Raw genomic sequence first — 14,249 nt, forward strand, 5'->3', positions numbered from 1 at the left:
CCATGCTAGCAACAATTAACAAGATACCAGTATATCACCCAACCCTAGCAGGTGTTTTATTCATTTATTTATTGGCTCCATTCCTTGAATTTGAACAGATTTATTTCTAGACTATAGAGCCCAATGTTCTCTACAAGACAAGACCGATGGGGAATCTGCATTACCTGCAAACTTCAAAGACACTTGATATTCACAAGTGACCCAAGACCCCAGTTTAACTGTACTTTCTGTACTGGATATTGCCTTGCATATCAATGCACTCCCACCAGGAAAGCACTGATTGTGTCACATACACAACTAAAAAGCTAAAGACAACTATGAAAAGCTATAGATGGAGCTCTTAAACCTCAAATCAGATGTTATAATGTTTCTGTCTGGTAAAAATATATTATGCAGTGCCGGGGTGTGGGGGGAAGCAGAGAATGTCTAGACTGTATTCAAGGATCTAGAATGCCATTCACTACAACTGAAATCCGTTTCTCCTGCAGGCGCTGGATAAGCACACAGTCAAGTGATGTTTACAACACTTCAGTCAAAAACTGCACAGCACACATTATCAGTGTTCAGGTTTTCTGCAGGGCTTTACCATCTTCTCATTCTAAGAAAGGAGAAGTTCTGTAAAGCCTATATCAATCCGGCGAACCAAAAACCTTAAAAGTTAGTTAAGCTTGGCAAAATGTCAGGGCGAAAGAAAATATGAAAATCGTCTTGTGCACAGAGCCTGCCTTAAATAAACATATTCAAAAGATCATAAATGCAAATGTTCTACAATGTCCTAAAAGGTATTAAAAAAATTTAATAAAAAAGCCTGCAGCAGAAACAATTCTAGTACCAAGCAGAGAAGACAAACCAGTAAGGGGTTGGTTACAGTTTTAGTGATTCAAAAGCAGGATTGGTCAAGTCTATCATCGAAATCCAAATCAAATTGATCCCTTTCCAAGTTTCAGAAACAAGGACAGATTATTCTAGGTGTTTTACATTGTCAGGCATTTGTCGGTATGTTGATTCAAGGCTGTTCTGCATGGTGCGACATATTGCAAATTTTAGCATTTTACTTGCAAGATGGTTGGAAAAAACCCTTGCCTGGACTCTGGCTCTACAAAAGGTCCAAACCTCTTGACTAAAGTGGTGTAGAGTCTAACAATGAAAGTGATTAGAAAAAAAAAACCTAATAAAGGCATTTGCAATAATGTCAATTCATCAATGAAGAGTGTCTCTACTGCTAGGGTGAAATGTGGCATTTCCAAACCCTAACAATATAACATCACTCTTTTTACTGGGATATATTTTCAGTTTTTGTCATGAAGTAACTGTGTAGTTACTAGAAGTAGATGAGAGGTCAGTGTGCAATGAGTTAATTGCTTTTCTTAGTTGTTGACCACATGGTTAATCAATTAAATTGCGGTTGGTTTTCTAAAAATGATGATAGGGAAAAAAACAATAATATATGTACTTCTATTGTTGGAAAGAATTTGTTGGGACAGAAGTTTTGCTCAATCAGCTTTATTTTCAAATGGATTCACACAGAGGTCCTCTGTTTGGTTAGGACTGTAAGGCCTGTTGATTTCCTGGTTACAAGCAGTTATATTACCCATCAGAAGCGGTCTAAGTTGGAGTAGAGTGATACAGAAGGAAAACAACCAATAATAAAGGTTTTGCATTATAGTGATGGTCTAGGAAAATTCCACAACTTGCTTACGTCTTAAACTAGAAACTTTTATCTTGTCCCATGATGTAGGAGCTGATCAGCACCTGGTATCAAGATCTTGTTCCCAGCGAATACGGTGTGTTCTCAGTTAAACTTGGCAGTAACTAATGCTCACCACACAATGAACAAAAGGACAGTGTGCTCCTGGCACGTAAATAGAATGAATCTCACACGTAGAATATAAGCAATTATATGCATTCATTGATAATTCAGATTAAAAAGCAATGGTGTGCATATTAAAGAAAAGCATTGGTCATTCATATTAACCCTTCATCTATCCACAGGGTGATTTTTGTTTATTATGATTTATGTTTAAATGTTTTAAATGCTTTAAATTGAAAATGTGATATTTATAATGAAAAACGAGTTGATCTGGTCTTTTGGGATCAGTGACAAATTTGCCAGTGTTTGAAGGGGGTCTCACTGAGTAAAAGGTTTGGAAAGTCCAGCTCATACACTTACCCTGTTGACCCATTTCAGCCCTGGTATTTTATCAGAGTTGATCTGTTCTTCCAACCATGGTCGCATCCGCATCCTTTCAACGGGCATGTTAACCTGAAGATGAAGAGAAAGTCATGTTTTTTTTCTTTTTTTCTATGTTGTTGATAATGAACTCAAAATCTTCAATTTGACAAACTGGTAGGGGTCCCCATTCCCTGGTCGGAACAGAGTCTTCAGGTACTTTTTACAGCCTATTATGACTCATTATGACTTTAACAGAGCCTACTGAAGCCGATTTATTGTGAATGATTTTCTCTGCTTGACGAGAAAATGTTTTTCTGGATGCCATCAAGGAGGAAAACTAGGCAGACAGATTTCAGGTATAGGTTTGTGTTTTTAAGCTTGTTACTTCTGATTTGTACATATCACCCTTAAATGGAAAGTCCTGCCATTTCTAAATTCATGGTTATATGCTTTTTAATGTGTAGTCACAGTGTATAAGTAAGATACATACCAGTCTTCCAGATTGTGTCTATCATAGAAGCAACTTCTAAAAATGTAAAATTTCAAAATAATGGTGTATGTCGAACTTCAGCATGTATGCTCTGTCAGTCTGTTCAGATGTGTCGTGTCACAACTTTCTGGAATTATGAAAAAATACTGAATCACTAGGTTTGTCTTCCCCATGGCAACTATGATGAACCATGATTAAGTGACATAAACGTTGGGTTGTAATTTTAAAAGTAAATTATCTGATTAACTCGATCTGGAAGAGTGGTGTGCATCTTACTATACTGTGTACACTATGACAACACAAAGACATATAAAACCATCATTTTAGAAATGGTGGGACATTCCCTATAAGTTCCTGCACTTATATTTAGCGCATTAGTTCTGACAAAGCTCTGTTGCTACAGGCAGCTCAGTTCCCTTTTAAAACTCAGCAAAGCTTCCTTTTCGCCTTTTAGACTTTGAGCACTCAGCCTTTGCAAAACAGCCATAAAATATACTGCATATGCCTAGCAGTGATCAGAAGAGAAAAATAATTGACTGCCAGTCTTCGGTCACAATAAATCAGAATAAACATGCTGGCGTTTTCTTCTCATTGCTGCTTGCCTTTAAAATTTGAATCAGTTGTTGTTAAGACGCATCTGCTTCCTAATTATAAAACAATCGTTTAATTTGTAAAATAAACAGGAAACCTGACACACTGGCAGCTAAATCAGGTAACTTGCAAGAATGCAAATGCTAGTTTAAATTGGGTCAGAGAGGGAGTGGGGTGAGTGATTAACGTCATTGATTAATTCTTGGGTTGGCGTGAAGATGACAGGTCAGGGGCTCGGTCAAAACCAAGTCTTGGCAACACATGCTCAATGTAAACAAGCGAGCATAGGTAATTCTAAACATAGCTTTATCATGGATCTTCCAACAGGGTATATATAATAATTACTGTACAATTTGGCTTGATGGTACTAGGCTGGTGGAACACTGTGAACAGCTTCAGAAATTAATAATAGGGTTTTGCTTTCACGTAGTTAGGGTTTCTTTCACAGCACTAAATTGGTCAGCACTCAGGAAGCAACAATATCACCCAGAAACCCTTAGAGGAAATCGAACCACCATCAGTTTCGGTACTAAACCTGACACTGAGTCTTTGGTAGTTTTTTAAAAAGACAGACACGCAACCAACTGATTATTACCAGTCAGATTTAAAAAATTGTCTGGGATTTGCATGTTATTTGGTTTATACTTTCAAAACACAAATCTGAAATAAATTCCGTGTTCAACTTGTTGATATGGGTAGCCTATTCAAAATCCAGACAAAGACGAACACAATCCTGAGCAGAAGTGTCTGAAAGACTCGCTTTGCAGCTACCCATCCAGCTTCCCAATGAAGAGCCCAATACTGAACAATAGAAGTAAAATGTCTTGAACACACAAAAATCCACCTTCAAGTAATGATCTGTAATCTGTGATTGACTTGATGGAATTTTAAATTAAATCCGGTCCCAAATATGTTAGGAATGCTTTGGAAAAGGGAACAACAATCTCTGTATCATTCCTGCAATGCATGCCATAATATTCTGAACGCTTCAGGTTAAAGGTTCTCTCATCAAGTCTTTTGCTTAATGCTTTGGCCAGACGTGTATGCACAAAGGAGAATGGGAAAACACTTTAATACGGGGTGTTAATAAGCTTGTTTTAGCTAGTTAAAGGAGCAAACGAAAGCTATTGTATCTTGGTAACGGGGAATAATTAACCGATGACCAGGATTAGTCCCATTTAAGCACTGCACGTTCAAGGTGTCATGGCTGCCAGGGAAAAACTCATTTCTATAAGCATTCATAACATCTGCAATCAGTATCGAAAAACTAGATGTGAAAGTAATGGAGATTTCGCCCATTAGTGACGGCATAGCTTCCAATTCAGAACAAACTGTCTGTCCTGAGCCACATTCACAGGGACAAACAAAAAGAAAGAAATTCTATCGCTCTTGTGACGCAGCCCTGAAATTGGTAAAGTCACTGCCTGGTTACTGCTTTTACAACACAAACATTGACATCAGTTTAATACTTCAGTTATGCCCTCCATTTTGTTTTCTGGTGTCTGTGTGGGTGTCAATTAGTTCAGAAACTGCTGGGGGTTTTTTAAGGTGCGTTTGTTTTAAATTGAGTAACAATTCAATATGTGTTTATATATCCATTTTCTTGGGCAATGGTGTCAGACCAATATAATAACAATAATAAATGCAGTTTTTGCTCCTGGCTCATCTTCTCACTGTCCCTCACAATGTGTCACAGATCCGTATTTTGTCAGTAGTGTGTAGCGTGTTGTGAATTCAGCTCTTTCAACTGTTGCTGTATTTATTGAATGAATGTTCTTGAGGGTGCCTTGATACAATACACAGCACAATATCATGACATGCGATACTATCAGGATACTCTGGTACATATATCCAATACACTGTAAATGGCTGCCAATTTATGGTCTTATTTTGCAAGTATAAAGTGCATAAGAAGATGATACAAGGTCAAAAGTGATAGAGCATGGGGGATTGTTTACTGTTAATTTTACTGTCTAGTGGGAAAGCAGTCCAATATAAACAGAAGGGCACTGGCAAAGACATTCAGATATAACCAGTATTACAGTGTAACACTTAGGGCTGGATTCAATGAAAACCTTGACCCATCCAGTAATAGCAAACTATAAACCTGAACTTGATAGTGGTTATATTTATAAGTAGACAAAATAAGCATCCGATAAAAAATACAGCCACCAATGAGTACAGGTTTGTAGTTTTCCATTAACGGGTGTGTCAGTCTCCTGATTTAATCCCAGCCTTAGCGTAACAGACATGAGAGTACAGAATACATTAGCAATTGTCCTGACCCCTTCTATACATAAGACGGTGTTTGAAAACAGTATCATCTGTGTTTTACCTTTCATAGAGCAGACTTTTTTTTAAATATAAAAAAACAAAGTGTGGGAAAGGCTTTGTAATTCTTAAAAAGTGATTTTTAAGTCCTCTGCAGGTGGCGTTTCTCAATGCTGTAGACATAAATAATAGTAATAAAATAATAATATAATAATAAAAATGAATACAAAAAACACTGGACCAAAAAATGATGATAATTCAATATTTGTTTTGACACCAATATTAGGATTATAATATTATTAGACTTCATGATATACTGTGAGTATTGATATATTGCAGAATATTTAGAAGGGGAAAAAAAAAATACAAGTAGATGTAGAAGAGAGGTGTGCCATAAACAGCTAATTCAAGTGCAGGCCTAACTGTAGAAATACACAGGCAAATACAAATCTAAAAGCTCTAGGTGTGGTTCTTAGAGAGAGCACAGCCTTAAAAGGGGCTATTAACCTTACACGAGCATAGAAGCACACTGTATAAAACAAATAAGGTTTTGTATGTTCAAAAGGATATCAACTTAGCTTGCTCTGCAGTGTGGTTGGAAAAGTCAATGACTTATATATCGGGATCTGTCCAGTGAGCACCATTTTTTAAAAGCTGGGTGATTTTCAAATAAAAGGAAATTTTGGCTTGAAACATATTGGCCACCAGGCTTTAGTGCAAAGCTAGCGGCAGAAGAGAATGGTAGGTACTTAAAAGCCCAGCTAACACCAGGAAATGCAACTCTTAAAGAAGGCTGGCACATTAGACGAAACCGAAAAGCGAGAACACTTTTTTTAGCAGTGAAATAATGGTTTGTAAACCACAATGTAAATGTAGGCCTACTCTCAGGGTCTCTCCAGACTGGCCAAGAGTATTTATCTGAGGTAGAACTCAGCTAAGGGCACATTCAGCATACATGAGGGGAGTAAAGTACAGTGGGACTACCATTTAAATCCACTTTGGTTACTGCTGTTGATTTAATATTTCGTGCATTTGGGCCTTTATGTTGTATGGATTTTCAATTAACTTATTTTCAAACATAAACCAAAACCATTTAAAATGGATCCAGCCCTTACTACCTTAAATACGTCATGAGATTCCCTCTACGGTCATCAATTTGGTACTATATTGTTCTTGTTCTGCGCTGAAACTGTATTAGTATTAGTTTGTTATTTTGAGAATGCTACATTTATGTTGAGACAGCATGCACAATGTTGTCCCTCCGGGGAAAAAGTAGTTGGCTCCAGCAGGAGAAATGGGGAAGAGGCAGTAGAAAAAAACAGAGAAGTAATCGCTGTTAAAAGAAAGTGTCTGTACTCATTACATACGAGATAAAAGAGAAATGAATTACAGTGCATCCAAAATAAGTCACCCTTTTCAATGGAAGCATTATTATAGCAGGAGACTGTTCAATTTACTTATAGTGAGGATGCCTGCCATAGTCTGATCACAGGAGGGAGTTGACTACAGTTTATGTTTCCGTTTACTAAAATCAGCTCTGTAATAATGTATGGTGTTCAAAAGAGGAAAATAAATATTTCTGCACTTATACTAGTTCAAAATGGACTCTGATGTCTTTTTTATTATTATTACTTTTCCTCTACTATTATTATTTTTGTATTATTATTTATTTCTTAGCAGATGTCCTTGTCCAGGGCTACTTACTGGAATACTTGACATCAATATCTAAAAAAATTAAGGGCCAAAATGTTGTCCCCCTGAGAAAATTACTGAACTTAGGGCAAATTTTATCAGTCATTTATTGATATCTGTCAATAAAGATTAGAGGGAAATTCACAAAAGTGTTTAAGACGAATTATACCATTTAGAATAGATTCATACTCCTTAATTTAATTAGCCTACAGTTGTTGAGTGTGTTCATGCGTGTGGGATTGAAAGCATGTAGACAGATGCCTCCATATACAACCTAGGCCATCACATTTATTTAGGTTTCACAACTTTATTCCCCCGCATTCAAAGGACAGTGATCGTATTTGGCAGCCTGGGGACTCTGAATGTACAAAGTTAACAGCACATCCTGGACATCACACCTGCTGGTCCTCCATCGCAACAGATGCAACTACAAAAAAAAGACACCGTGAAACGCAGAAAGACAAACCACAAATGAAAATGTGAAGTCTGAAACCTCTTAAAGAATGTGTCGCAAAACCTGACTACATGTCACAGTGTGTGTCCCTTAAACAACAAGCTTACTTCACTTTGCAGACATAGTTTACAAATACATACATACACACACACACACACACACACTTTCATACATACATACTTGATTTTGTATGTGCATAAAGATAGAGAGGTTGACATCATTTTTAAAAATACAAATGTAAAAATTAAAATGTTTATTTTTCTCTCAGAGTTTACTATCCTTCCACAAAAGTGTGTCATCTGGCTTACTAAATTGAGCCCCCCGACTGTTCTAAAATAAACTACACTCACTCTGGTAAGAAAAGACTCACGCTCAAGAGATTCGCACATTTTCAGCAAAAAAAGCAGACCACTATCAACCGATTTTGTTTTTGTCCTGCTTTTTTTTTTTTTGCCTTTTCGTGAAGATCGTTAAATCCCTTATCGGGATCAGTGTGCAGAGGTCAAAGGCACACCATTCGAGCCACGCAAATGTCCTCAAAATGTGGATTCTGGCGAAGCGTTTCAACAGTGTCACTCCAGTCGTGGCCAGAGCATGTCACACACATGCAACAGAAGCATTTGCATGGTTTCGGTCTTGCCTGGAACAATGGCTAGAATGGAATGCTGGACATGCAACTTGTATTGCAGTTGCAGTGAACCAGTTACATTTATATTATCACTTAGTTATTGTTTTTACCTACAGATTTACTTTAGTTGTATATGCAAGTTATCTTGCTTACAAAATCACTTTTGATTCTGTTTGGCCTGGGTGGTCGCGTGCTTTTGTGATGGGGTGGGGGTTCCACATTCATTTAAGTAAACAGGAACTTATATATATAAGTATAAAAATGTATAATAATTATAATGCATTTCTTTAAAAGCAGTTACATCATACATAACAACAGATTGTTGTTTCAGTTTCAGCTATGCAAAAAGCAAAAAGCTTTTTCTTTGTTCGCTAATGTAATTAGTGTAGACTATATTCTAGCCTTGGTGAGCTCCATTACAGGACATCTCTTAATCTAATCCTTGAGCCATTAATTTGAGGCATTAACATGCCCATGGCTTCTTTGTTTATTTTGCAAAAGCTGTGTGGCCTGAGATAACCTCTTTAGGACATACCATAAGCCGTGCCTGCTATTTCTCAACATGACAAACTACAATGAATACTGAAAATGAAAGCAAAATTACAAAAAGTAAATCAACTTATTTTAAGGGGAAAAAAATAATAAAAACATTACAGTGCAACAATTCTGAAGCAGTCTGGATGACACTAAATCTTTGTTTGTCTGTAGGGTATAACTCCTCCCTGGCTAGCCCTATTCAGTATTCAGAATATTTCCTACTGAAATGCTAATCCAGGCAGAGTACAGATATATGTATACATTTAACCTATTTTCCTCAAGTGATAAAACTGTTCCCATCAGACATATTTGTAAAATAGGATACACTAAGCAAAAGGAACAGATAATGGTCCAAAAACAGTCTTTATTTTTCATGGAAATCTCTGACTGGCCTAATCACCCTGATACAAACAGGAAAACAGGACGTGTGAAGATATCTCCTTAACAATGGCTCCCCATGCACTGAATGATAACTTGAAATGCAAGTCATTGAGCCTTTTCTTGCCTTGAACCAGAGACAAACACCAACCCCATGTTGTCAGTCATTTAATAGGGCTATTGCAGACCTATGGTCCTGCATCACACACTTGACATTAGACATTTTAAACAGAGCCATTGAAGCATAGAGCAAAGCAGGAAAAACAGGTGTGGGAGGATGCATACCAATGTATCACACCTTCGAGGGTTTATGAGACATGAAAAAAATAGATCATGTGATACATGCTTTAACTTTGCTTTTAAGAAATAAAATATTTCTACTAAAATAGGCCTTAAAAATAGGTGATTTACATAATAACGTGTATTACAATATATGCATGTAAACAGCAACAATAACTATGTTTTACATATTAGTATGCATGCACAACGCTTACTGTAAACCGGAGACAAATATAAAGTAATTCAAAAACCAAAACTTGTCAGGAAGGATTGATCCACAGCTCTTAAAAAAAAAATGCATGACATGTATAATTCATTTCTTTATAACTGAAGATTACTTCTGTTATACATGCATATACTACAGATGAAGGCCTAACCTGCAATAGGTTTACTGGAGTAGTAAAAAGCACAGTAATTTGTAGACAAATGAAATGGTAATAGAACGGTAGTGCAAAAGCATGATAAGGAATGGGGGGGAAACCATGCTGAATTTATATAATGTCATGTTAATAATAACATAAACCCAAAGTAACCTGACTTTCATAAAGGTACAGGTCCAATTCCTCAAACATATTACAGCAGGAGTGAAGGCAGTTGTTTTCATGCATGATTTCAGCATTGCAATTGCCTGCACAGGTCTTCACTTTGCATTACAAACACATCAATATTTACACTTTTGCAAGTCCCTTCGCTGGAGGGCTACGTGTACTTGTGCGTGAGCCCAAAAGGGAAACCGTGCCGCTCAGTCTCTCTTGTATGACTCTGCAACTGTAGAAAACGCATCTAATTACGCATGTGCTCCTGCCGAGACGCGGGCCAGCGAGGGGGCGGGACCCGGGCCGGCGCATCTCATTGGCCGAGCGCCGCGGTTGCGCCCGTTTCATTGGCTGCGAGAGCCGTCATTTGCGTGCGAGAGAGCAGCAGGCTTGTGCGGCGCGGCTCCTGTACGTGCAGGTACCGCGCACTGGGGGACAGCAAGCCGAGCAAAGTCCCTGCTCGCACGGCCAGCAAAGCGGCAAGTTGCCCAGCTCCCGTGTACTGCGTTTCCAAGTCGACTGCATGAGCAAAAGGCCTTATAGAAATAACTGCAATTGAACTGTAACCGAGAAGGATTCAGCTGTGCTTATTTAGGCTGCCCAATTAAAAATCGCAACCTTATTTAAAATGATAGAAAAACAGCTGTATAAACAACTTAAGTGTAACTGAATAACTGCGTTGAAGGCGGATATATGAATATGCACAAAATAACTCTTATGACGCTGTACGCATTACATGAGGATCTACTTATTCACCTTGATGAAATAAAAGGTACCCCGGCTCCTCCGCCCTTAACCCTTTATGAACCGCACCCCCTAAACAAATATCGGCTGCATTTTCCTGTCGAGCATAGCAGTTCAAACGGGGTATGTTTATAAGTGCGCAGTTTCCTATACGAGATGTTTTTATTATTATTATTATTATTATTGATTATTATTATAATGTGCCAGATCATGCACTTCCACGACAAATCGCGTGTCTTTCTCGGAGGCGAGTCCTGCTGTAAAGTGACAGCTGTGTGTATTAAGTTCACGTCTCAATCCAAAAGTGAAATTAAACCTCAGTTCCACTCCAGCTGCACATGATCCAAACATCTCTGACCTTCTTGTCTACGACTCTGCAATGGCACTTCCTGTTTATTCGCCCAAAACATGTCTATTTTGAAAGCTTATTTGGTTTGTAAAGAACAACATACCTGTTAGAAAGCCGCTTGCTGCGCTGCTGTGGCAGACCCCGGGCTCGCACGATCGCCTTTCAAGTCCTGAAAAGTTTTTCGCTAAGTTTGGCGGCACTCAGTACCAAAACTAAAACTTAACTTGGCTGCTTTCAGTGTCCAGATCGAAAGCAAAACAAGTGGAGGAAACAGCGATCTGCCTGGAAATCCCCTCCCGGGTTGTTTGTTTCGCGTCGGCCTGCGCCTTTAGAGGGCGTCGTGTGAGAGCTGCGCAGACCGCGGAAGTGAAGCTGCGAGCGCCCATTGGTCCAGCCCGGGGTTTCATCATTTCTCGGAAACTCAATTTCATTTTCACTTCCCTCTGCTCCTGGGTGCTGGCAGTGTGTTGGGGGAGGTAGTGAACACGCACATTGCCGGATCACATGGCCTGATCATTGGTCGCGGTCGTGTGGCGCAGATTCCCGCAGGTCTGCGCACATCTGCGGGGCTCCGCCAATGGGAGCGGCGGGATTGTGCAGGGCTGCGGAACTCTGCGCTGCAGCATATTCTTGCTGCAAAATGTGCTGCGCTTTGCTGACAGGCCGGAGCAGCGTGGGTAACGGTTGGTGTTTGCTGTGCTGTCGAGTTGTGGATCTTGTCAGATACCCCGGGCATGTCTGTCTGTGCACATTTTGAAGAGTTAAGACACAGCAAAGGTCTTGCAAGGGCGGTGGCATTCAAGCTGATATTGTAGATGCATGGATATGAATGCACTTTATTTGTTTGTGCAACATTATTACAATCATTCCAAGATTCCTCTAACTATGCATGAACACTGTTAGTTAGGTTAACAATTCTTTCTAAATTGTAGGCTATAGCTACTACATATTACAAACATATTATATGTATTTAGATATGGCAAAGCATAGCCTATGTTGCTGTAGCCCAGGGACGCCCAAACTATGGCCGTTTGCTGTGGCCTGCCAAAGGCTATGACATAAATAACCTAAGAATAAAACACATATTAAAAATCAATCCTTTAATTACTAGTTTGAAAATTATACTACTTTTTTTTTTTTCTCTCGATCAAAATATTTTAGATGTGTCTGTTGCCTAAAGTTGTCAATACACTCTCCCTGTTTAGGCTGTTGTCACAGGTTGTGGGGGTGTGAGGGACGCTCGTCTTTGTGGATTCAAAATGGACAGTACAGACAAGAGACCGTTTCAAGAAAAACAGGGTGAAAGTAGTTTTTTTACTTATGTTAATCAGCTGATTAACATAACACGATTCCACAGGCTGTAATGACTGAATAAAATGATGGAAGACATTAAACGATAATATGCCATCCTTTTGAAAATATCATCAATTGTGCCACCGAAAAGCCAGGCCCGAGCCCACACAACGCAGAGAGGGTCTTGGCCCACAAGCCACATGCCCCTGCCTTCTGGTTCGTGATCAGACACTCAGAGTTTGTGACCCCTCTTGTCATACACTCACCTAAAGGATTATTAGGAACACCATACTAATACTGTGTTTGACCCCCTTTCGCCTTCAGAACTGCCTTAATTCTACGTGGCTTTGATTCAACAAGGTGCTGAAAGCATTCTTTAGAAATGTTGGCCCATATTGATAGGATAGCATCTTGCAGTTGATGGAGATTTGTGGGATGCACATCCAGGGCACGAAGCTCCCGTTCCACCACTTCCCAAAGATGCTCTATTGGGTTGAGATCTGGTGACTGTGGGGGCCAGTTTAGTACAGTGAACTCATTGTCATGTTCAAGAAACCAATTTGAAATGATTGGACCTTTGTGACATGGTGCATTATCCTGCTGGAAGTAGCCATCAGAGGATGGGTACATGGTGGTCATAAAGGGATGGACATGGTCAGAAACAATGCTCAGGTAGGCCGTGGCATTTAAACGATGCCCAATTGGCACTAAGGGGCCTAAAGTGTGCCACGAAAACATCCCCCACACCATTACACCACCACCACCAGCCGGCACAGTGGTAACAAGGCATGATGGATCCATGTTCTCATTCTGTTTACGCCAAATTCTGACTCTACCATCAGAATGTCTCAACAGAAATCGAGACTCATCAGACCAGGCAACATTTTTCCAGTCTTCAACTGTCCAATTTTGGTGAGCTTGTGCAAATTGTAGCCTCTTTTTCCTATTTGTAGTGGAGATGAGTGGTACCCGGTGGGGTCTTCTGCTGTTGTAGCCCATCCGCCTCAAGGTTGTACGTGTTGTGGCTTCACAAATGCTTTGCTGCATACCTCGGTTGTAACGAGTGGTTACTTCAGTCAAAGTTGCCCTTCTATCAGCTTGAATCAGTCGGCCCATTCTGCTCTGACCTCTAGCATCAACAAGGCATTTTCGCCCACAGGACTGCCGCATACTGGATGTTTTTCCCTTTTCACACCATTCTTTGTAAACCCTAGAAATGGTTGTGCGTGAAAATCCCAGTAACTGAGCAGATTGTGAAATACTCAGACCGGCCCGTCTGGCACCAACAACCATGCCACGCTCAAAATTGCTTAAATCACCTTTCTTTCCCATTCAGACATTCAGTTTGGAGTTCAGGAGATTGTCTTGACCAGGACCACACCCCTAAATGCATTGACGCAACTGCCATGTGATTGGTTGGTTAGATAATTGCATTAATGAGAAATTGAACAGGTGTTCCTAATAATCCTTTAGGTGAGTGTATAACATTGCTGGTTTTATTGAGTTCCTGGGGAAAAAAACATTAATTATCTTTATCATGCACTAGACTGCCTGACTGCCTTTTATTTCCTCTTTCGTTTCCTTTTTAATAATGCTAGCTGCTTATTCTGCAACAATTGTTCATTTGGCTGTCTTCTTAATCTGCCTTTGCTATATACACTAGGAATAATAGCTTTGGGGGGGGGGAATGAGTTAACTTTGCCATGGTTCATGGTATTACATTTTGTAATCCTTTGAAAAACACTAGTTCATTGAAGGCATAGGCTGTGTGTTATGAGTTAGTGTATGGCACCTTTGCATTCATACTATATTTAATTTTATTTTATTATCTATA

At 39.3% G+C, this 14,249-nt stretch overlaps 1 protein-coding gene across 5 annotated transcripts in view; it reads right to left on the reverse strand.

Annotated features, from left to right (window-relative positions):
- Window positions 1-11,466, reverse strand: part of irf2b (interferon regulatory factor 2b) — a 32,144-nt gene extending 20,678 nt beyond the window's left edge. For 2 of the 5 annotated variants that reach the window (XR_010821175.1, XM_066718179.1), the window contains exons 1-2: window positions 11,226-11,463; window positions 2,171-2,263 (exon numbers count right to left, since the gene is read on the reverse strand). Coding sequence is in view for 4 of the 5 variants with exons in the window: in XM_066718179.1 (XP_066574276.1) it covers window positions 2,171-2,257 (87 nt within the window). In the remaining variant the exon portion in view is untranslated. Of the gene's footprint in view, window positions 1-2,170; window positions 2,264-11,225 lie in introns of all 5 variants that reach the window. The other 3 variants (XM_066718177.1, XM_066718180.1, XM_066718181.1) reach the window with 3 other exon arrangements.
- Window positions 11,467-14,249: the final 2,783 nt, after the last annotated feature.

This window comes from Amia ocellicauda, chromosome 12, assembly GCF_036373705.1.
Source record: "Amia ocellicauda isolate fAmiCal2 chromosome 12, fAmiCal2.hap1, whole genome shotgun sequence".
Classification (NCBI taxonomy): domain Eukaryota; kingdom Metazoa; phylum Chordata; class Actinopteri; order Amiiformes; family Amiidae; genus Amia; species Amia ocellicauda.